Here is a 24,096-nt window from a genome sequence, read left to right as displayed (position 1 = left end):
CAACCCCCTCCAAATAATACAAATATATATATATATTTTTTCAGTTTTCAATGGTATTATTTTAATTTAATAAAAAAAGCATGTTTAACCAATTAAATTAATATATGATTGCAATTTTTAACAATGCTAAAATCTATTTTGTTTTACACAAATTGTTTGTTTTTAATTCATTTGGATTCTGTGTTTTATGATTTAATACAAATTAAGCATCAAAATGGTGGTTAATTAATTCATAAAACTAAATTTAAATTTAATAAATTAAGAATTTTTTTTTTGTATAAAATAAAACAGAAAAAACTCTCAATGTTTAATCAATAAAATGTACGTATTTAAATTTAATATATTATTAAAAGTATAGTAGTATTGATGATTAGTTCATCATAATAAAATAATTATTATTAATATTGTTATTATCGTTACTTTTGTAGTTCTAATTTTATGTAATTATATATGAACTATTATGGATGGATATTATACATTATAAATATAATATATAACAATATTTAATTGGGAAGTGGCTAAATTGTGATTTTTTTTGTGTAATAATAATAATTGTTATTATTAACACCCCTAATGTTATTAAAACTCTCCAAAAAAAAATAAAACATAGTGATTTCTACACTTGACTAAAAAGTCATCGCAATGTTTTGATGAATTATTATTTTTTTGTGAAACTCTAAAGTGTTTTATTTGGAAGAAAGTGCAGAGAAATTTTAATTTATAAGTAATAGTAATAATTTACAAAAGTTTACAAATACAAATGCAAAAGTTAGTTATTTACAATTTAAGTTTTAGTTATTTACAATTATTTTATATAATTTGTTTGAATATATTCTCTCTCCAACAGTGCAGTGAAAATGATTCAATTGACGATTCATAGGTTTTGTGATTCTGCCGAACCACAAAAGAAATAAAGCAACATGAGGTTCAGAAAAAGCTCATTTGAACTCCTTTATCTCACGGTAATTAATATGCTTCTAGTTTAACTCGATCCACAGCTCCACAAAACTCCACGACTGAAGGACATTGAACGATTCTGATTCCTCATCTGATGCAGTTCCTCTCCAAGCTTCACTCCTCGAATGCTCAGTTCTTTGGAAATGTGTAGAACGACCTCGTCTCTCTTAAAGGAACACGTGTGCTTTTATACCCAACACATGCCTGGTGTCTAACACACCTCTCACATCAAGCTCTTTGAAGCGATCAAATGTTTTAGTGTGGGTTATTTTTATTTGATGTGGTCAGTGTCTGTGTGTTTGGTTTGAAGGCTTCAGGTTTATGTGAATTTGTGTATTTATGCCTCATTCACTTTTGTGACTCACTGCATAGTTATAATTTATAGCTGACTGAATGTCAGTGACATTTCGACTTATATTTCACCTTAAATCAAAAGATAGTGTTTTCTTATTGAAAGCGCATTGTTTTCTTTTGCACTATTTTCATGATAATGAAGTGTATTTCCCCCCAGGTATTTATATCTTACTTTATTACTTCTTTACTGTAATAAATAAATGAAAATCATGTTGTCTGAAAATACTGTTATTTATTTATTACCTTTTTTTGTTTCTTATAATGTTATTTTATACTAATACTGTTTTAATATTTTGAATTTGCTTTAATTTTTTTTACATTTTTTAATTTTAGTTAATTCATTTTCTTATTTGCTTTTGTCAATTTAATTATTAAAAAATTATATATATATATATATATATATATATATATATATATATAGTCTAAGTTTATTCCAGTTTAAGAAAATTTAGTTCTAAAACTTATTGTATTTATTATTTTCTAAGGCAACAGTTTTAAATATAATATCTAGTATTAATGTCTAATATTTAGTTTCAGCTTTATTTCATTTGGCAAAAACTTTTTGTGATTGTATATATATATATATATATATATATATATATATATATATATATATATATATATATATATATATATATATATATATATATATATATATATATATATATATATATATATATTATTAATATATATTTTTTTTCTATTACAGTAATGAGATTTTGTATGCATCAAATCCCAACGGTCCTAATAAAAAGTTGTACAAAATAGTTTTTAATAATTTTCTTTTATTTTGATTGTGAGGTGATATTTGGCATTCTTGATAGGCTCTGTCAAATGAATCCAGTAATTTAGCATTTCCTCTGTTTTGCAGTGCTGAATTGTTTTAAATGAATGATTTTGCTGCAGTTAATGATCTGTTTTCTCATTCATTACAGCCTGAAGTCCTGTACCAGCTGGAGAGAATCACTCGGACCCATCTGGAGAAGTTTCTGGAGACCTGCAGGGACATATATACGAGGTAACACAGGGGAAGATGATCTGTAATTGCACTTGTTTCGGTTCAGTAGACGGATGCTTGTCTAATGAGCTGTGTGTAATCTGCTGCACCAGGCTCTTTCCAGTCGTATAACGCTTATGCAATGACTTCTGGGACTAAAATAAGATCCTGAGATGATTTAACCGCTGTTAAGAGACGGAAACGGTTTTAACGTGATTTGTATGACACTCAGATGGAGCCAGGTTTTTGAAAAGTCATAATATTTTGTATCTTGTATAGTGAATATACATTTATTTACTTATTTATTTATCATTTATAATAATAAAAAATGTAATATAAATAATTTTATAATTATAAATAAAAATTAGAAATAATTTTTTGTAATGATAGGTAATGATTTTTAGATAATTTTTTATGTATTTTTTTTTTTTACTTATTATAACAAATAAAAATATTTAATATTGTTTATAATTATATTTATAAACTCCAAGCCTGTGAAAGTAACAAGTGTATAGTGAATATATTTTTATTATTATTTAATTTTTTAAATCTAAATAAAAAGTATAAATAATGTATAATTTTATGTATTAATAAACTGTTATTCATATTATTGTATTTATATTTAACATTTTTTACTCCCTGTCCATATATTAATTTTATATATGACTTAGCTTGTTTTCTTCACTGTTTGTTGAGATACCTTTGAGTACCATATAAATACTATGGTACATAAGTATGATAATGTGCTATGGTATTACCATCTTATATACCACTGTATCAGTAAACACTGCAGGATAATAAACCATAAGCTTACCTGAAATCCTGACCTGAAACAACCTTCACAAAACAGCAATACAACATTTCTAGACTTTTACTGATGTGCAGGTGAGAGTAAGTGATCGATTCAAGAGAAGTCTGAGCTCGACCCCTTGAGGACGAAACTCATTTGTCAATCATCGACAGAAGCCTGGAGCCGAGCGTGTGCGGTGTGTGTGTGTCTGTCTCTGTGTGTGTGTGTGTGTGTGTGTGTGTGTGTGTGTGTGTGTGTGTCTGTCTCTGTGTGTGTGTGTGTGTGTGTGTCTGTCTCTGTGTGTGTGTGTGTGTCTGTCTCTGTGTGTGTGTGTGTGTGTGTGTGTCTGTCTCTGTGTGCGGTGTGTGTGTGTCTGTCTCTGTGTGTGTGTGTGTGTGTGTGTGTGTGTGTGTGTGATCGAGGAGTGCAGCTCGAGCCTGATTGCTGCTGTTGACGCTTCACTGATGATTAATGGCTGCACTTACCCCAGTTTTTATTCCTATTGAGTCTCTCTGTGACTCAGTAAACCCATCATAAGTGCCAACCTGGACACCGATGATGACCCAGACTCTGCTCTGCTGGTGACAGGACGCATTGAGAAAACTCTGCGCTGAGTTTAATGCACCTGACTGAATTAGACGTGCACTAAATTAGCAATTAACAACACCATACCGACTGCAGCGAAATGCATTAAATATACGCCTTAGCAAGCCCCATTGCAATGAACTGCCAACCACCACAAACATGCCAACTTCACATTTTTCTCGCTGTATGAAGAATTTCGGGGTATTTGTGACACGTTTACTTTATTCTGTTATCCTCCTCACATAAATAAACTCTAGTGTAAAAAAAAAAAATCGGAATAATTTTTGGTTTGACTGTATATTTATTTTCTATATTATTTATTAATGATTGAGTTTATAGATTAGTAATCAGATCTAATGTGTGCACCTGAAGGTCCTCATTTTCTTTGTGCTGCTGTGGTTACTGAAAACAGACATTGCTGATGTCCATATTTTATGTAAATATCTATCAGGTGTGAACACAATGTATGAAGACACCTTACTTCACGTTATTTATTTTTTGCACATTATTAAAACTGTCAGACACTGTAAATGCGTCACATCACATGCTTTACACATCAAACTTTTGAGATCCAATGCAAAAACAGATGCAAGGTTTGCAAATCTGACTTTCTCTGTTGCACGCTCTCAGAACATCAGAGCACGAACGTGGCCTTAAAATACACCTGTGATCGAGCGTGGAGGTTACTAACTCTCTGATGAAGACAAGGTCAGCTCATTTTCACCCTGTAGTAGAGGAACTCGTTCGTTCATTGTCATTAGATTAGCATGAATCATTTAACAGTCTCAGATGTTCATCACACGTTTGCTTCTGAAGAGCAGAGCTGCCAGAGGAGTATTCACATTATCCAAGACGAGTGCTAACAATTCACTTGAAGCCTTTTTATATAATGCAATATAAACATATTTTGAGTGCATTAATTATGCCTTGTGATGTACCTTTTAATGCAATGTAAGATATGAATATAAGAATGAAATCTTATTATGTGTTACATCTTTAGAAAGTATAATGCAATAAAACACAACAAACAAAGTTTAACAAGCAAATATTAATGCATTTGAACTTTGCTTAGAGTTGTGTATTATAATGTACATAATGATATGGGAAAAATAAAAAATAAAAATAAATAAATAAATAAATAAATATAAATAATGTGAGATAGGAGAAAAAACTCTTTCAAAACCTTTGCATTCTAGAGTTATTATACATTTATTACTGAAATTAACTGAATTTATATTAATAATAAAAATACATTTACATAAATTGTATGTGCTAAAGTAACTAAACCTATAAATAAAGTAAAAAAAAAAAAATCTAAATTATATATACATTTTAAAAAGATAAACTCAAAAATAAAAAAGTGTTCTTTTCGGACTATTGAGATAAACATTTAATAATAAAAAAAAAAAAATCAATAAATAATTCTAAAATAATAATAAAAAAATCCAAAAAGTTTTTATACACTAAAACATCTTTTTTTGCATTCCCCAGAAAAAGTGTTGAAATATAATTTTGCCTCCCATGTCACTTTTTTTCAGTCTGTGAACTGCTGTTTAACGGAGCTGAAGAATTTGCAGAATTTCTCCGTTTGTGCTCCACAGAAAACAACCGTGTCTGTGTTTGGAACGACATGACTGTGAGTGAATGATGATTTTCATGCTCCTTAAATGAGGCCAGTGCTGTATTTCCACTGCGCTAGGACGTCTTCCTCTCGATCTGCGTCTCCCGTCACAGATTTAATATCCTGAACTCCTTCGACAGCGGTGTTGATGATCTTGAGGCTGCGTTTGTTGCCAGCAGATGGCAGTAAAGCGCTCATCCGCCTGCACGGAGTTTATTTCACACAGGAGCTGCTGGACGGAAGCGGAGAGTTTGTGGTTTTGACTTTCTGCTCAGTGAACGCCGTGGATATCTCCAGATCTCCGTGTGACGAGGACAGCACTCGGTTCTGATGCATCTGAGGTGTTTTGAGGTGTTTGGAGAAGTGCACGCTGAGGTTGGGCCGCTGGACGGCGCCGCCCTGCTGGACGGGACGCCGCAGGTACACCGAAAGCGTGGCCACGCAGTTCTTCTTGAAGTTCTCGTTCATGAAGGCGTAGACGATCGGGTTGTTGAAGGAGTTGGAGAAGCCGATGGCTTGCACCACAGCGATGATCATGTTCACCGTGACCTCGTCGTAGTTCTTCTCCAGCTCGTCTGCATTAAAAATAGACAGGTATTCAAGGTTTAATGCCAGGTATGTGGATGGTTCAAATTAACAGAGAATCACCAAATAGTTGAAATTATATGGGAAGGAAATGTGTTAAATGAATTCATGTGAATTTGAAAACTACAAAATTAAGACATAAATATTAGAATTTTAATTTCACAATTATAAAAAAAATTATATTATTACTGTATTTTTTCAATATTATTTTACGTTGAAATATTATAATAGTATTTTTTCTGTTTTGTAATTTAGTAATCGATTATATATAATTATTATATTTGAGTCTAATAATAAAATAATTTTGTAATTTCTACCCAAAATAATGCAGCCCTACATATTATTTTTATTATTATTGCAAAATAAAAAATATATGTTATTTAATAGTCATATTAATTAATTATTATATAGTCATTATTATTATTATTATTTATATTATTTTATATTTACGCATAACATTTTGCAGCCCTAAAAACCAGCACAGCAAACCTAGAATTTTATTTTCACATTTTTTAATCAAAATATTATTTCAGAAAATTTTGAAATTATACAACTACTGTGCAGCTGTACATTATTATAACTTTTTTAAAATAAAAATATATTATTATTATTATTATTTAATAGCCATATTATTTATATATATAATAAAGTCATTAATTATTATTATTGTATAGTTATATTGATACAATTTGAAGCACTACAAACCAGCACAGCAAACCTAGAATTTTATTTTTACACTTTCAATCAAAACATTTTTTCAAAAAAATGTGAAAATATGAAAACCCTAAATTTAGACTAGCTTATTTAAATGTAATTGCATATTTTAAATGTTTATTCACAGTGTTGAAATTAAAACATAAACAGTAATATGTGCTGGCATATCTGAACTTACAGTATAGTGCTGCACTGCTGTGATTTCTATTCAGGGTTCAAGCCTTTTGCTCTTAACTAGTCATGTGACGCCTATTTCAGTTTTGGAGTAAATGCACTGTTACACACTTACTGTACTCGAACAGCATGTGCACGATATGAAACGGAGCCCAGCAGACGGTGAACAGCAGGACGATAGTGATCATCATTTTGACGGCTCGTTTCTTCTTCCTGTTTGAACAACGAAATACAGCCGTGAAGGTATGTTTCTGTAATTTTACATCAGTTTATTAATACCAAAAACTGATTTACACAATGCATTTGTTTATGTAAGGTGATCAACTTTCGAATTAAACATTTACTTGGAGCCTTTATATTTAATGAATGCATTTGTATTTTGAATGCATTAATTATGCATGAAATGCACCTTTTATAATGCAATGCACAATCTCTTTAAAAACTATAAATATAGTTAAGATACTCATCTATTCATTGCTACAAACTGTAAAACACCACAAACAAGTTTCAGATGTAACAAGGAATCTGCAAATATTGTAATTAACTAGATTAAATATCCTAATCATTTGACAGCCCTAATAATTATTTATTATTACTTAATAAATAAGATTTATTATTAGTGATAATTATTATTTTAATTTTATTCCCATAATTATATATATATATATATATATATATATATATATATATATATATATATATTTTGTAATTTCTATTGAAAATATTTTTTCCGAAAAAAAATGCAATTAGAGCTTTAGATTATATGTTACTACTTTAATTTTGTTATTTTGTTTATGAAAATATATAATTCATTTCAACAAACGCTTTGAATACCTAGATAATGCATTTTACGTAATGGCTTCAAAAGTTACTTTATTCCATATTATTCAGCAAATAATCTTGATTTTATTCACCGGAATTTGATGAAACACATTACATCGGAAAGCCACACATGAAATGCATTTTAAAGGTTATTTGCATTATATTTTCCTGTTAAATTTGGAAATGCATCACATTACAGAAAACAGTCAAATAGAAAAACTGGGAATTATAGTCAAATGGTTTGGCTGTGAAACATGCATCGTTTCCGTTTGTTCGGACACTCCCCTGGAGATCTTGTTGATCTCTCTGTGGTTCATGGTGCTGAGGACGGAAGAGTCTCCCACACGTTTCCGGATCCAGAGCTCGATCCCGATGCGGCTGTAGAGGAAGAGCATGGCGGCCAGCGGCAGCAGGAACAGCGCCACCATGATGAAGGTGGTGTAAACCTGACGGTGCAGCAGGGAATGCCAGCGCTCCTGACAGCACACGTGATGATGATCGTACAGGAAGTCATACTTCACCTGAAGAACACAGATTAGAGAGTCAACCTAACTGGGATTCACATGGAGCATGCATGGTACCACAAAGGTACCGTAAACTGGGATGGGCGATAAAACTATATCACGATATGGTATTTATTGCTATAACGATATCAATGATGATAATTCATATGAATGCACTGAGAGACATACAAACTTCTGTTTCTTTACAGAGAGGTATTATCTTTCCTATTTTTATGAAAAAATAAAAATAGGGTGTTGTTGTGAGTTGTTGTCATTCATCCTGGAAGCCAGAGGGCGCCCTCGCGCAGAAACTCCACTAATGAGGACAAACACATCCAGCTATTGCTGTAGACGAGTAAAAAGATGACAGAAACGCTTACACTGGTGAAACATGAAGACAATAAACACATGATTGTGACAATATATGGTTTATAGACAAGGGTTTGTAAACAGGATTTTTTTTTTATTTATTTTTTTTCCAAAAATCCATAATAACACTTCATCTAGTGAAAAAGTGCACCTGTTGTCATGTCAAAATCAAATCATATTTGTTTAGAGCTGTTTAAGCACTGCTTGATCTGTGCAGATTTCTCTCCTGATTCAGACCAGAACACTTTTTCACTGGAGGAAGTGTTATTATGGATTATTTGAGTTAAAATCATCTTAATGCTGGACGTGTTTCATCTTTTGTCTTCTCCAGATGTTCACTGATGGACTGGAGTGCTGTGGATTATTGTGATGTGTTTATCAGACTCTCATTCTGACGGCACCCATTCACTGCAGAGCATCCGTTGATGAGACACTGATGCAGTGCTACATTTCTACAAACCTGATGAAGACACAAACTCATCCCATTGCTTTAAATTCACATCTAGAATGCGTGTGCAAATTCATCTTGTTTATCATGCAACACAATACTGTTATGACACTTTTATGATGTTTTTGTAACTTTCCAAACTCGACAGATGTCATTAGATGGAGAAATCAGCGTAAAGCTCTTCAAAAAGTGACACAGGGGGTGAATGATGACTCGTTTTGTGAACACAAATAAATCAACGAGTAGCACATAAGACTCTCGAGTGAATCTCAGTCAGACTGATGTGGCATCAGCGTCTCGGATCTGCTTGACTAATTCATATCTTCTTCACATGTCTGACCTTGTGCTTGTTGAATCTCTATCAGTTAACTGACTGTAATTAAACACTCGATCTGTCAGTTCTCATTGTCTTTGGTGATGTCCCTCACCTCGAGCTGTTGAACGAACAGCATCGGTGATCCGACCATGACAGCAGCGATCCACACCAGCCCTGTAGAGATGTACCGAAATCAGATCATTACCCATGAGCCCGTGCTCTTATACATACACATGAACCAATCAGAGAATACACAGACAAGAGCCCTCGGGTGAACACTTCATATTTACACATGCAGATGAGGAAATGCTTTCGGTGTGTCACTCTATTTCCCCGCCGAGAGAGATTCACACGTTATTTTCTCCACAGGGGAATCATAAAATATTAACAACAGACCTGCTGCGAGCTGAGAGGACATTAATTAATGCTATATGCATTTTCTAAAGGCATCAGATTGCATTATTGCAACGGAAAAAAAATAAAAATCAGACACTTGTGATAAGAAAAGAGCATGCATGGAGCATAATATTTATTGCATTGATATTTTATATATATTTATATATTTTTTTGTATGTGGTCCGTTTGTCAACCTCCTGTGTTGTGCAGTTTGTCTTATGTCATGCTGTAATTAATGTAAATACATACATTTGTGTTACTTCATTTACTAAATACATTTACTGCTCTATTTTAATTTTTTTGCACCAGATAAACTCACCCGTCTGTTGCTTGTAGACATCAGACTCTTTCGTCCTTTGCACAGCACACAACTTGTACATATATTTCCTTTTTACTGTCCATTCTAAATGTTTGACCCCTCTATCAGACTGCTTTAAATATATATTTTTAAAGCATGCACTGAATCATGCACAGCAGCACCAGGAGCGTGCATTAAGATCCTAAGTGCTGTGGGATTTGACCTCGTGTTGATTTCTAGGGCTTTTTGGAGCATTGGTTTATCTGGATAATCAAGGGTTGAGCGTGTAGGGGTTACTAGACCTCACCTAGCATCCTGTAAGCTCGTTTGGGAGTGTACTGCCTCTTCATCTTGAGCGGGTAGACGATGCCCTGGTATCTCTCCACAGCGATGCAGGTCATGGTGAGGATGCCTGTGACGATGGCTGTGGTCTGCACAAAAGGAACGGTCTTGCATACTAGAACCCCTGCATGCACAACACAGAGAAAACACAAGATACACACACAGTGAACACGTGAAACACACTTTATGCTAGAGAATCATAATGCAAATAGAAATAGTTTAAAATCATCTTATATCAACCTTAACCTTAATATTGACCTGCAGCCGCTGGTCTCCAATGAAGTCCATTATGTGGAGAAAAAACCTGGAATGTTTTTCTTTAAAAACCTTCATTTCTTTGCATCCGAAGACAGAAAGACGTGAACATCTTGGATGACATGCGGGTGAGCGAATCATATTCTTGAAGTGAACTACTCCTTTAAATAGCTTTTCGTTCATAATTATTTATTCTGTTTTGATTGCCGTGCAGCTGACGTGGTTCAATTCAATTCAATTCAATTCAATTCAATTAGATTGTATTTCGCACAGTAAATCCCCAAAGAACATGTTTATTAAGAATTATTATGAATCGATCAAGTATTGGTGCAGTGTTAAATATTGAGATACTGTTATTTTTTATTTAATGTATAGAAATTAAATTATATATTTTTTTTTAATTTTGTATTTTCAGTTTTCATTTTAATGTGTGCTTATGTCATGTGTGTTTATGTTTATATTTGACAGATTTCTGGTCAATTTGAGCTTAAAGTTGCAGTAGGTAACTTTTGTAAATATATATTTTTTACATATTTGTTAAACCTGTCATTATGTCCTGACAGTAGAATATGAGACAGATAATCTGTGAAAAAAATCAAGCTCCTCTGGCTCCTCCCAGTGTCCTATTGCCATTTGCAGAAAGTCATGCGCTCCCGGTAAAAAACAACCAATCAGAGCTGCGGTCCGTAACTTTGTTTGTGTTCAAAATGTAGAAAAATTTATTTAATAAGCGAGTACACCATGAATCCATTTTCCAAACCGTGTTTTTAGCTTGTCCTGAATCACTAGGGTGCACCTATAATAAGTGTTTATATTCGGACTATTTTAGATTGCTTCGGGGGTACCGCGGCGGAGTAACCCAGTACCTTTGTGATTCTTCATAGACATAAACAGAGAGAAGTAGTTCCGGCTACGATGTTCTTCCGCAAGATGCAAGCAGTTCTGTTTATTAACCGCTAGAGCGTCAAAAGTTCCCTACCGCAGCTTTAATGCTCAAAATCAGTGCAGTTCAATCACAGATCATGTGACCTTCACTGTCTGCACTCTCATTGGTTGAGGATCATTTGCTGCTTTGCATAAAGTCAGACTTGCCAAGGTGTGCTGTTTCTCATAACGTGTCTCCATACAGGTGTATTTATTGGTCTTCTTGCTGTAATATTAAACGGTGCATTCACATTTTAAAGTCTGTGTTTTAACGCAGTGATGATAAACATAAAAATGAGAGACGTTTGCCGTGTATTTGCTCCACACTTAAATATATATATTAGTTCAGGATAGTTAACAGCACGTTTTTCAGCATCAAGATTAGGTAAAAATGTGAAAATATAAATTAATTAACATATTAAATGTATTAAAGAAATACAAATTAAAATATAAAGAATACAAATAAATATATAATATATATATATATATATATATATATATATATATATATATATATATATATATATATATATATATATATATATATTTAAGCTCTTTGAATGTGAATTTAATGTTTCACTTCAAATTATTTACATTTTTTATTTAATTTTCGTTGCCTTTTTTAAAGTCTATTTAAGTAGTCTGATGATTTTTTTGCTCAGCAAAATTATTATAAAATGTTACCCAATAAGGTTAGATTTACGCGCAGTTCACAAAGCACTCAACATTATTATGATTGTACAGGAGAAATGTGTTCGCCACAAACTCTAATGCATCTTTTTTTTTTTTTTTTTGATTTTTACAAGTTGTTCATTGCATATTCTAATTAATAAGAGCTGTAGAATAATGCATATAGTTAGTTCCAGGTGGAGAGTACTCTTTAAGTATTTCCCGTCATTTCCATGTTATGCCATGTTAATGAATGACTAATAATAAAGCAGACTCTGACCTCCCAGCCACTCAGACGAGATGTTCTGCAGCAGTGTGAACGGGATGCAGAAGAAGGTGATGAGCAGGTCGCTGACCGCCAGAGAGCAGATGAAGATGTTGGTGGCGGTGCGCAATGCGCGCTTCCGGAGCACGATACACACCACCAGACTGTTCCCGACCAGAGCCAGAGCGAAGATTATCACGTACATCACGACAAACGTGGTCTTCGCTCCGGCAGGGAGCTCGGGGATGTAAACCAGAGGCTGGATGTTGTAGGTGTCGATGAACTCCTGACGCGAGAGGTTGTAGAACTGCAGGAGTTCGTGGAGAACCTCCGGAGTGATCTTCGTAGTAGCAGTCATCTCTGTAGAAGAAGACATGTCGGGTTTCAGTTTGTACTGAGGGTAAAAGTATAAGTCCAGTGCTCCAGTGAGGTTTGAATCCCGCTGCTGCTGTCACGCGCTTGCTGTCTGTGCGTCAGCGCGCGCGCGCGGGTGTGCACTGCATCTGCCAAGAATAAACTACTCTTCTTTCTTTCTTTTTTTTTGTTTGTTGCAATGTTGCTTAAAGCTTTGACTTGCGCCTCACGAAGTCACACTAGTTTCCTTATTTTCTCAACGTTAAATAGCATCCAAATTTAACATCCTTGAGAATCCCATACTGATGTGAGATGAATGTTTTCAGACAACATTTCCAGTTATAGCAGGTTGTGCATCCACCAAATGTTGGTGGATGCTCAAAGTTTGCACGTGCACAAACGAGGGCCTTACAAGTTCTAAGCAGAAAGTCTAAGAAAGTCACAGTATTAAATGTTGCATGCAGGGAATGGAGTATTTTGGTTTTCCAGTAAATCTATATATTTATAATCTAGATAGTATGTCTTTTTTTCTCTTTATGAACAAAACTAAGCAAGTTTATGCTTAAAACAAGAAACAGTCTCAGCAGGGTATGAAAACATCTTTTTTTTTCTAAGTAAACCCAAGTGAATGTGTTGTGATTTATGCTGTGAATTTTTTTTGTTTTGCACTGGAAAACAAGAAGAAACTAAAAACATGTTTTTTGCAATAAAATACTTTTTATATTAATTAAAAAGTTTCAAGCTTTTAACCATTGCCAATACATCTTATTGTGTTCTCCCTAGACATTAAATAATGGGAACGTTAGAGGAACATCCTGTGTTGGCAACTGATAATGCAATCACCAGATCGAGGCTATTTGTCTTTCTGCCGTGTTGTGGGGTGGGTGGACGTGCTTGTGTTAATTTTCATTTGTTATATCATAGTTTATCTAATATGTTTAATTGGAAGCATGCCTTTGTTGCTTCACAAAAAGTAATTTCCAATTATTTCTCTGCATCCAGTCTGCACGGGTCAAATCTATCACATGGCAGTTGCAAATTGTGGTATTAGAGTTTGTTCTCCATGCTGTTTTGATACTTGTAGGACACACTTCATGTGGTGCAGAAATTACAACTGAGTGCTCACGACTGATGTGCACAAGTTGCACTCACAATTGCCTTAAACAGCAGAAATGTGATGCTGCATTGCATTGATTAGTTTAGTTTCTTTGAGTGGTTTGCATGAACAAGCGTATGCAAAATGTGTATTAACCTCATGCTATGTGGCAATTAACTTTAATTTGGCCTTGTAGAGACCCTTATGTTGAATTTCCAAAAATGCATTAACAAAAATAGAAAGCAACAGCATGTGAAAACAGTCGCATCTTTAAAAATGCTTGTGACGAGGCTCATTCTTAGTTATTTTGACAAGGCTACACACAAATCATTTCTCTGTGCTAGCCTGATGCTAGAAGCTAGGGCCTCAGAGCACAAGCTTAAAGGTTAATGCGTTTACTTGAACTCGCGACGGCTTCAAGTGGCTTAAAATAATGCAAAAGCAGTATGTCCAGGTGTTTTAGCAGTCCCCAGTCCGGCTTTGTTCAGAGTCTCCAGGCAACGACAGCAAACAGAGGAACAACACAGTGAACCGAGGTGAGCTGCTCACGTCAAAGTATTTACTTATGAGTTACAAAAACTGATTAATGCATTGAGTGTAAAGTATTGTCTGTGAAACTACATGCATGTAGGAGATGAGTGGAAAATGCTTTTATCTCTGAGACCACTGGTGTACTTTTGTGCTGTAAAAGGACCGGGCATTTAGGATTTTGACAGCTTTTTCCTTCCAGGGATTATGGAGCCATCGGAGGAGCAGGTGAATGAAGCTCTGCGGATCAGTCCTGAATCTGTGCGTCAGGAGAAAGCTCTGTGTGAGACGCTGGGCTCCAGTCGAGGAAGCCTTCGCTTCGGGAGACTCAGCCATCATTCCTTCTTCTCCAGACACAATCCTCATCCTCACAGAGTCAGACACATGCAGGGTGAGACGCGTCTTTTAATTATAATAACTTAACAGTGAGGGATTGACAGTAATCATGCATGACTTTGAAATGTTACATTAAAATATGAACATATATTTGCATTCAAGTGCATTTAAAATATAATCAGGTTTCACTTTATTTATTTATTTATTTTTTGTCAGCATTTCCAGATATGTAAGAAAAAATGCATAAACTTAAGCATTATTAAAGCTTGTCTTCATACTGAAGCTCTGGTGTGTTTAATAGTTTATTTTATTAATTTGGTGTGTTTTTCTCTGTCAGTTAGATGTCAACTCAAGTAAACAATTAGCAAAATAAATTATAAAAATTCCAGAACAAATAAACGTTTTTGAAAAAAGATACAATTATTTAAGAAGCAAAATGACTTGATATTAAGTCTTGTGTTCTGATAAAATGATCAAAATGATGTTAGTTGATGCTTAAAATAAGAAAAATATTATCTGCTAGTGGGATCAGAAAATACATTTAATTTAACGGGAAAATAAGTAATCAGACTTTTTTTTTTTTTTTTGCATAAATTCACAAAATCTTTATGCATTTTTCAGAAAACAAGACTTTTATCTTACATCATTTTGATTTTCAAGTAAATGCATGTTAATTTATGAATGTTTGTATATGTGTAATACAAAAACAGGACGTAAATCTTCTTCTTTTTTTTTCTCTCATTTTAATTAGTTCCGGAAACACAAAATGACTTTTGCATTTAATGCATGCATGATGTGCATATTATCTGCAATAGATGAATCAGTTTGTAACCATCCTCTAAATTAATTTTGAATGTTAAAATCTCTTCTCTGAATGACTTTAAGCGGGGTTTGATCGGGCCGTGCATGTAGACGATCCTCTGGAGATTTCTACTGCTCTTCTCTCTCCGTAGGGTTGAATGGGAAGCCGGTTTGTACGGTGAATGACGACTGGTACGGCTTCACTCCTCTCTGTCCTCATCCGCTCATTAAGAGTCAAGTGTCTGGGAGCCGTTGGTCAGTGTTTCTCACACCTGAGATGGGCTCGAATCGCTCTGGACCACGAGCAGGTCTAGTATTATACAAACACGAATGCAGCTTTTGTGTCTAACAGAGAGAGTTCACACAAAAAATACACATTTCTGTCATCATTGATTTACAAAAGCCACATGACTTTAATTCTTCAGGGAACACAAAAAGAGATTCATATCTGAATATTCATAGTCTGTCGAGTTCATGAGACTTAAATGTAGGTTTTTGTTTTCATTCAAAAGCTTCCGAATCTCATTTGTGATGAAACCAGTTTGAGTTTGAATGTTTCAAATTTTGAAACAAAAAATTTAAACCGCAACATTTGATACATCAAAGGCAGAGAGAGAGAAGAAATATGCATACACATCCATTTTTATTTCTAATTCTATTTATTTCTATATTTTATTTCTATTTTGCTTAATTTTATATATGTGCATTTTTTCCTTAAAACTTAAAAAAGTTTGGCAAAATATGCATATATAGAAAAATGACATAAATAGAAATAAATTAAAATGGATGTTTGTGGAGGTAGTTGTAAAAAATGTTTCAATGTTTTCAAGGGAATCAGTTTATTCTTATTACAACTTATTCTCTGTTTGACTTTGAATATATAAAAGTGGGATAAAACAAAATATGCACAAAAATGACATTGACAAAATTATTATTTTTATATAAAAAGTTCATTTATTTAAATGAAGAAAAGGCCAAAATATCTAAAACTGCTTGTCAATATTTAGAATTTATTTATTTATTCTATTCTGTTTTATTAACATTTTTCAAAACAATGTTACCATATATAAATAAATTTGTATAAAAAATATATAGTATAAATTGTAACTAAAAAAAAATAACAATTTGGTTACTAAATGATTACTATTATTTAAAAAATGATCATTGCTTTAAATTTTACTAGCTTAATTAATGCTGTTGCTGTCAATAATAGATGAAGCTGTAGTATGGTTCAGTAATGGTATATTTTTACTTAATAAACATTTGTTGACCAGCGCAACGTTTGAGATTTGTGCGTTGAGTTTATGTGCATCTCATTATAACTTGTGGATTGAATATATTGGCCTCTAGTTTTAAAAGACAAATATTGCAAAGCTCATATCATGTATAAGGCACTGAAAATCAAGCATAGATGACAGACTGAATAACAGATTGTAGTTACTTACATTGAAAACGTATTAATTAGAAAAATGTAATTTCAACGCAGTATTTAAGTTGTCAAACAGTAATTTGAGTTGCTTTAGTTTCATCAGTAGTAGTAGTTTTTTTGATCTTCTCACATCTGTTTTCTTGTTCTTGCTCTTTCTCATCTCTCTTGTCTTTCCACAGAACTGATTTCTGAAAGCTGGCGCGAGGAACTGAAGGATTTGGCCACCAAAGTCAGTCTTTCAGCGGCCGCAGAGACCCAGCGGGACACGAGAGAGGTACCTGACCTTTCACTTCCTTTAGGTATCACCAGTGAAACTGATGCATGAATAATGTTCAGAACAGCATGAGCACGAAACGGAGAATGTAGGGTTTCTGAAAGGATGGAAGGATCCTGCTGTAACACCTACATCAAACATTTGTTTTTAAGCTTTAAAATCACATCTTGCATTTCAATGCAATTTTCCAGTGGGTTTGTAAAAATTTGATTTCATGAAAGGTCATGGGTTTGATTCCCAGTTAATTCATGAACTAATTAAAAAAGGATTTAATGCAATGCAAGACACTTTTGCCAAATGCATTAATGCATAAATGCACAAAGCTTGCTTATTTATATATTTATTAATATTTCAGTATGCACTACACTATGCAATGCTTCATTACACATGCATCAGGTTTAGCATTTCGATCTGAATGAGTGGACTTATTATATTAGATGGTGCTGAGTAAATCAAAATAAATTAATTGTAGAATCCTGAATGCATCCAGTTTTTGTGTTTGTCTGTGATTACACTCAAAGAAACCGACAGATGAGGAAGTTCCTCGCAGGAAGACACAGTATTCGGCGCAGTCCGGCCGGATCATCCCTGCTTCGTCCTGGGGAGGGAAGAAGCGCAGCAGCAGGACTTCACACAAACGAGCCCAGCGATGGCAGACGCAAACCCTGGAGGGAGTCGAGCTCAAGGTAACACACCTGTGCTGATCACTGACCTTCAGCCATGACACGCTTCTGAACATGTCACAGAAACTTTCACATCGCATCTGGTTAGGACACAATACTGGCAGAAATGTTATTTTCTCACATTATTTGTAAAGGCATCACCCGGTTTTTACGACAGATTGCATGTGGCGTATGGAAATAAATTGCATGTATTTATGGAAATAAAATATCAAACTGAAATACACGACTACTGAAAAGTTTGTAATAAGGCTTTTTAAAAGAAGGCTTTTTTTGAAAGAATTTATTCGACCAAAAATTCAGTAAAAATCTCTAATATTGTGAAATATTTTTACTTTTTAAAATAATGTGAAATGAAATTTATTCTTGTGATGCAAAGCTTCATTTTCAGCAGCAATAAATCACATTTTAAAATGCATTCAATTAGAAAAGTTAATTTCAAATATCTTTACTGTATTTTTGTAGCTTTGTGAGCGGAAGAGGCTAGTTTAAAAAAAAAAAACATTTATTATTATTTCAACCTTTGTTTCATGATATTTTTACTCTCAATGCATGGATTTTTATTTTCTGTGTGATGAATAAACTGTAAACTGTTATTTTAGACATTTTAGACACCGAAACTTTAGACATTTCTTCACAAAATTGATTTAAAAAGAGTATGTATTGCTCTTGCTGAATTAAACGTGCAATGTGATGTGGATAACCATGTAGCTATAGCTACAAATTAAAAAAATTACAATACAATCTGCAATCGAAGCAGTCCATTATAATTCAATCTGAATACTGCACGTGTGTCAGGACAGATCCTGAAGCTCTCTTTGTTTGCTCATTTTCGATTTAAGATATGATGAATATGAAAATGGGATACAGACTGCATGCCAAAGAAATTTTATGAGCAAATCAAATATTTAAATAACATTGCATAATTTCAATATTTGGTTAGCTGGTTTCATTCAGTCATGTGGGAATGAGCTGCTGAGATCAGTGTTCACTCTCTCTGGTTATTAAAGTTAATCTCATATTCATTTAGTTGAACCTGATGCACCAAAGAAACTATATCTAAAATTCTCTCTCTCTCTCTTTCTCTCTCTATATATATATACATAAAAACATGATTAATAAAAATGACAAAAACATAAATTATTAAAACTTCAGTGAATATGCATGTATGTATGTATGGGTGTGTGTGTATAATATCTCAGTTGTACTAAATGAACTCTATATTTCAGGTGCTGGAGCTTTTGTGTCAGATCCTGCAGACTGATTCTCTCTCAATGGTTCAGCAGTGGCTTTTGTTGGCGAGTGATAAAGGTGAACAACTGCCCTTTGCTTTAATTGATTTATTAGCAGTTAAACAAATAACCGACTGATGCATGGTGAATTTTCTGCGTTGAAGAGCATTTAAAGACCCTTAAACTACTATCCTAAATGCTGACAAAGTAAACATTTAGCACATTTATCTATTTTTCTCTTCCCAGACGATAGACTAAAAATACTAATGATTCTAAATGCTTGTTTAAAATCTTTAAGAATCTGAAGAAAGTAAAATAATATCTTATCAAAAATGTTTGTAAAGTGAATCTTTGAAGTAGAAAATTATTTGTTGAGATCAAAATGTTTGCAAACATAAAATGTTTGTAATATTTTAACTATTAATTAATTGCAATTATGTAATCGATCAACTTCATGCATGTACATTACTGTGTATGTAAGCCACCAAAGATAATTTCCGACCCTGGAAAAATTAATTTCAGAACTGACAATTTGTAAAATCATGCATCACATGTTTTAACATAAGTGATAAAAGTTTATTGTGTATGGAAGCTTGTTTCTGCCACTGGATTAAAACAATTTAAATGGTAATAACGATTGTTTTCTCTCACAATTCTGACTTCTTTTCTCATAATTCTGAGACATGAACTTACAATTGAGGGACAAAAATCAGATGATATGTAAACTCAAAATTGTAAGATATAGTGTTGGAATTGGAAGACATAAACTTGTAATTCTAAGAAAAAAAAATAATTGTTATATAAAAAGTTTTAAATGTTAGGTGAAGTCAGAATTGCAAAATGTAAAGTTGTAATTATGAGGTGTAAAGTTGGAATTGCGAGATGCAAAGTTGGAATTGCGAGATGTAAAGTTGGAATTGCGAGATGTAAAGTCGGAATTGCGAGATGTAAAGTTGGAATTGTGAGATGTAGAGTCAGAATTGCGAGATGTAAAGTCGGAATTGTGAGATGTAAAGTTGGAATTGCGAGATGTATAATCGGAATTATGAGATGCAAAATTTAAATTTACGAGATGTAATACGAGATGTAAAATTGGAATCACGAGATGTAATACAAGATGTAAAGTCGAAATTGCGAGATGTAAAGTCGGAATTACGAGATGTAAAGTTGGAATTGCAAGATGTAAAGTTGGAATTGTGAGATGTAAAGTCGGAATTGTGAGATGTAAAGTCAGAATTGCGAGATGTAAAGTCAGAATTGCGAGATGTAAAGTCGGAATTGCGAGATGTAAAGTCAGAATTGCGAGATGTAAAGTCAGAATTGCGAGATGTAAAGTCAGAATTACGAAATGATAAATTGGAATTACGAGATCTAAAGTCGGAATTGCGAGATGTAAAGCTGGAATTGCAAGATGTGAAGTCAGAATTGCGAGATGTAAAGTCAGAATTACGAAATGCTAAATTGGAATTACAAGATGTAAAGTCGGAATTGCGAGATGTAAAGCTTGAATTGTGAGATGTAAAGTTGGAATTGTGAGATGTAAAGTCGGAATTGCGAGATGTAAAGTCGGAATTGCGAGATGTAAAGTCGGAATTATGAGATGCAAAATTGGAATTATGAGATGTAAAGTAAGGATTGTGAAATGTAAAGTTGGAATTGTGAGATGTAAACTCGGAATAGCGAGATGTAAATTCGGAATTGCGAGATATAAAGTCATAATTGCAAGGAAAAAAAAATCAAAAGTGTGACAATCAAAAGCTTCCAGAGTTCTATGCATTTAATTTGTCATGAGGAGAAATTTGTTCCTTTTGCACTTTGTCTCAATTTATTCAAGTTACTTATGAGATCTTCTCTTAAAATAACAGGGCAGCACAAATAGTCCTATTAGTTTCTATTATGGTAACATCAGTGAGTTTAACTCTTGGACACGGGCCATTGTGTCGTGCAGATGGATGTGCTATTGAAGGCTCATTAGATGTGTTTGTGCTCTCAGAGAAAGATCTGGTTCAGGGGTTACTCCGGCAGGCCATGGTCGACTCCAGCTCTCTGACCCAGCAGACGTCTGGATCTGAACTTCTGCCTTTGACGTCTGAAGATCTACCTGATCACGTGTTCCTCAACTCCTCTGTCAGCCGGAGGAAGAGCAGGTGAGTGTTTGTTGTAGTTCATTTTTTCATAACTCAGTATTTTCTTTTTTTTCAGTACAAATATCTAAACATTCTTAAATTAAGATACATTTACTTAAGTAGTAAATATTAAGTATTGCTTATTGTAAAATAGATAAAAATTAACAGAGTTTATGCATATAATTAAAACAAGCAAAATGATCTCAGTGTCATCAGATAAATAATCTTTGATCCCATCAACAGATATTTTTCTTTTAAATCAATTAATTGTGATTTATATATATATATATATATATATATATAGAAAGCAAGACAATATATTTGAAGTCAGTAGGAAATAATTTTTAGAGCAGTTTTTTCTGTTTATTTGTTTTGTGGAAAACAAAACAAAAAATACTAAGCAAGAATAAGTTGTTTGAAGTTTATAAAGTGCTTACTGACTAATCCAACTAGTTCCCTACAAAAAATTGGCATTGAAAAATTATTCATTCAGAAATCGTTAGTAAGTTTAACAAATAGTTGCAAAAATGCAGCAAGTGAAACTGAATTAAATATGAAATTTTTGAAACCCGAAAATAGTATTTTCTCGCAAAATGTACTCTCATAATTTATTCACGACTTTGAAAATAAGAATAAAAAAAAGAAAAATCAGGGAGAATCAATAAATTATGAATAATTTCCTGCCAGTGTGTGAATATGTATTCACGTAATCCATTAAAAAGTATTTGTAATCTGATTATGAGCATTATGAAATATACTCTAATTATATATATATATATATTTACCTTCTTTACTTATTAATGATTATTTTTTATTTATTTATTCTAAGGTGAAACGCATAACAACTCACAAGTTAAGACATCAGTCATTGTAAGCTTTTGAGGGTTTCGTAATGGTTGTTTATAGACAGTAAAAGGATAATAACTAATAGTAAACTAGTAGTGATATTACTGATTAATTAGTTTCTTGTTAGTTAATATTAGTTACTAGAATACTGTGTTACTATATTTATTGCTTCAGTATTCTGAAGTGTTGCCCTCTATTTTTATCATAATCTGATTGTGAGACTGTCATCATAATTGTTTTATTTTGACTTGTGCACAGTTCACATCCCTCAGAGCCGCTACAGGACAAACCAGGTGAGCTTCCTGTACTTGTGTCAGACGTATCGTGCACTGAAGTGAACTGGAGCGTTAGTAATATCCATCGCCTTCTGAGAGGAATGAGTTCATGATTTCACTGCTTTTGGTAGAGAGAGCAGTAATATTTCTCTGAGCTTTTATTAAAACATAATTTGGCTCCGTTTCAGACTTTAGAAAATCTTTTGTGGACTGTAGTGTGTTTTAGCATCAGTCTCTGATTCCATCCAGTTCAGAGAAGATCAAACATATTGTGAGACACCTATTGTTTTCATCTGTTGTGCGTCTCCTAGCAATGAGCTGCATGTTTTTTGTTTGTTGTGAACGTCTGATAGCGTTTGCTCCTCTGTAACCACCTACAAAGTGGACAAACGTGTGATGCCTTGGGTTTTGAAATCTATTGTGTCGTGAATTGCAGCCAAAGCAATAGTTTACCCAAAACCAAAATTTGCTGAAAATGTACTCCATCCAAGATCAGGATGAGTTTGTTTCTTCATCAGGTTTGGAGAAATGTAGCATTGCATCAGTGTCTCATCAATGGATGCAAATCAAATCAAACTCAAATAATCCATAATAACACTTCCTCCAGTGAAAAAGTGTTCTGGTCTGAATCAGGAGAGAAATCTGCACAGATCAAGCAGTGTTTAAACAGATCTAAACTAATCTGTGAGAGACAACAGGAGATGCACTTTTTCACTGGAGGATTATTAGAGTTAAAAACATCTTAATGCTGGATTTGTTTCATTTTTGTCTTCTGCAGATATCTCCAGTTTTCTTGTATTTTAACTGGACTGAACCAGAACAATCCAATCGCAGCCAACTAGAGCTAAATTTCTATTAGCCATCTTGGATTGCTTCTTTTATTTTCCCCCATGCATTCAACAATGATCAGATTTCATTAATTAAAAAAAAATATTTTAGCTTTTTCTGTAACATGTCTGTAGAATTGAGGTTAAGATCTGTATTCATAAAAATCATATGCCCATTTAAAATTTTGAGAATATATACAGATTTAAAGCATGCAATCGAGTGCGCACTACACAGGTGCTGTTTGTAGTTTCTATATTAACTGACTCCTGCTTAACGTATTTTCAGCTTCGACTCTAATGACTGAAGTCAAGCTCTCAGGATGTTCTCATAATGTTCTGTTATTGTTTATGAGCGTTTCTTTCTATTCCAGAGCGGATCGGAGAAGCAGAAGTTCTCACGCTGTCCCCAGAAAACACATAACGCTGCTGCTGTCATCTGCTTCATTGATTTAACTCGCTCTTCTAGCAGTTGTATTAATGAAATCGTCGTACTGTAATGCAATGTTAATTTTTAATTGCTAATAAAGCATAGATACAGGCATTTTTCTGTAGTGTATGTATATTCTGTGGGAGGCATGTCTCATGTGAAATGAAATGAGTCGGCAATAAATTAAATCACTTATAGAGTTTAGAGCTCAAATGGCAATATTTGTATGGAAGATTTAATAAAAACGCTTCTGCTCATTTCTACTGCGGTATTGTTCTGTAAAGACTTCCATTAACTGGCATTACAATTTATAATTTGGTATAACTATAAGGTATAAATTTAAATAGTTTTCTTCGAAAATCCCATTGTTTTGAACCCGGAACATTAGTTTAAGAAAACAGTTCAAAAATGAAAACATCGCTTTACACTATTTTCATTTTTGAAGTTTTGATTAACCCTTTTTGCTGACCCGGGCCCGTAT

General features: G+C 33.4%; 2 protein-coding genes across 2 annotated transcripts; one reads left to right on the top strand and one right to left on the bottom strand.

Annotated features, from left to right (window-relative positions):
- Positions 1-4,933: 4,933 nt before the first annotated feature.
- On the bottom strand, positions 4,934-12,948 carry LOC128025574 (pyroglutamylated RF-amide peptide receptor-like). Its single transcript, XM_052612047.1, has 6 exons — positions 12,400-12,948; positions 10,237-10,395; positions 9,348-9,409; positions 7,879-8,147; positions 6,893-6,990; positions 4,934-5,879 (listed from the first exon to the last, which is right to left on the bottom strand). Exons 1-6 carry the CDS (start codon positions 12,758-12,760, stop codon positions 5,518-5,520), a joined length of 1,311 nt encoding a protein of 436 aa, XP_052468007.1. The 5' UTR covers positions 12,761-12,948; the 3' UTR covers positions 4,934-5,517.
- A 1,500-nt stretch (positions 12,949-14,448) lies between these two features.
- Positions 14,449-23,721, top strand: LOC128025568 (protein TBATA-like). The gene is made up of 8 exons (XM_052612039.1): positions 14,449-14,753; positions 15,652-15,807; positions 17,108-17,202; positions 17,724-17,888; positions 19,112-19,193; positions 21,108-21,261; positions 22,345-22,379; positions 23,560-23,721. The coding sequence occupies exons 1-8, from the start codon at positions 14,570-14,572 to the stop codon at positions 23,607-23,609; spliced, it is 921 nt and encodes a 306-aa protein (XP_052467999.1). The 5' UTR covers positions 14,449-14,569; the 3' UTR covers positions 23,610-23,721.
- Positions 23,722-24,096: the final 375 nt, after the last annotated feature.

This window comes from Carassius gibelio, chromosome A12, assembly GCF_023724105.1.
Source record: "Carassius gibelio isolate Cgi1373 ecotype wild population from Czech Republic chromosome A12, carGib1.2-hapl.c, whole genome shotgun sequence".
Taxonomy (NCBI): Eukaryota; Metazoa; Chordata; class Actinopteri; order Cypriniformes; family Cyprinidae; genus Carassius; species Carassius gibelio.
The sequence above is the reverse complement of the archived record's forward strand: the minus strand, read 5'-3'. Positions and strand labels throughout refer to the sequence as shown.

Excerpts from the sequence above, each read along its gene's own strand:
- LOC128025568 (XM_052612039.1), top strand. The coding sequence starts at position 14,570 with ATGGAGCCATCGGAGGAGCAGGTGAATGAAGCTCTGCGGATCAGTCCT. Across the intron at positions 14,754-15,651 it reads CAGAGTCAGACACATGCAGG|GGTTGAATGGGAAGCCGGTT; the intron begins GTGAGACGCGTC and ends CTCTCTCCGTAG. Across the intron at positions 15,808-17,107 it reads TCGCTCTGGACCACGAGCAG|AACTGATTTCTGAAAGCTGG; the intron begins GTCTAGTATTAT and ends GTCTTTCCACAG.
- LOC128025574 (XM_052612047.1), bottom strand. The coding sequence starts at position 12,760 with ATGTCTTCTTCTACAGAGATGACTGCTACTACGAAGATCACTCCGGAG. Across the intron at positions 10,396-12,399 it reads CTCGTCTGAGTGGCTGGGAG|GGGTTCTAGTATGCAAGACC; the intron begins GTCAGAGTCTGC and ends TTGTGCATGCAG. Across the intron at positions 5,880-6,892 it reads GCACATGCTGTTCGAGTACA|ACGAGCTGGAGAAGAACTAC; the intron begins GTAAGTGTGTAA and ends TTTTTAATGCAG.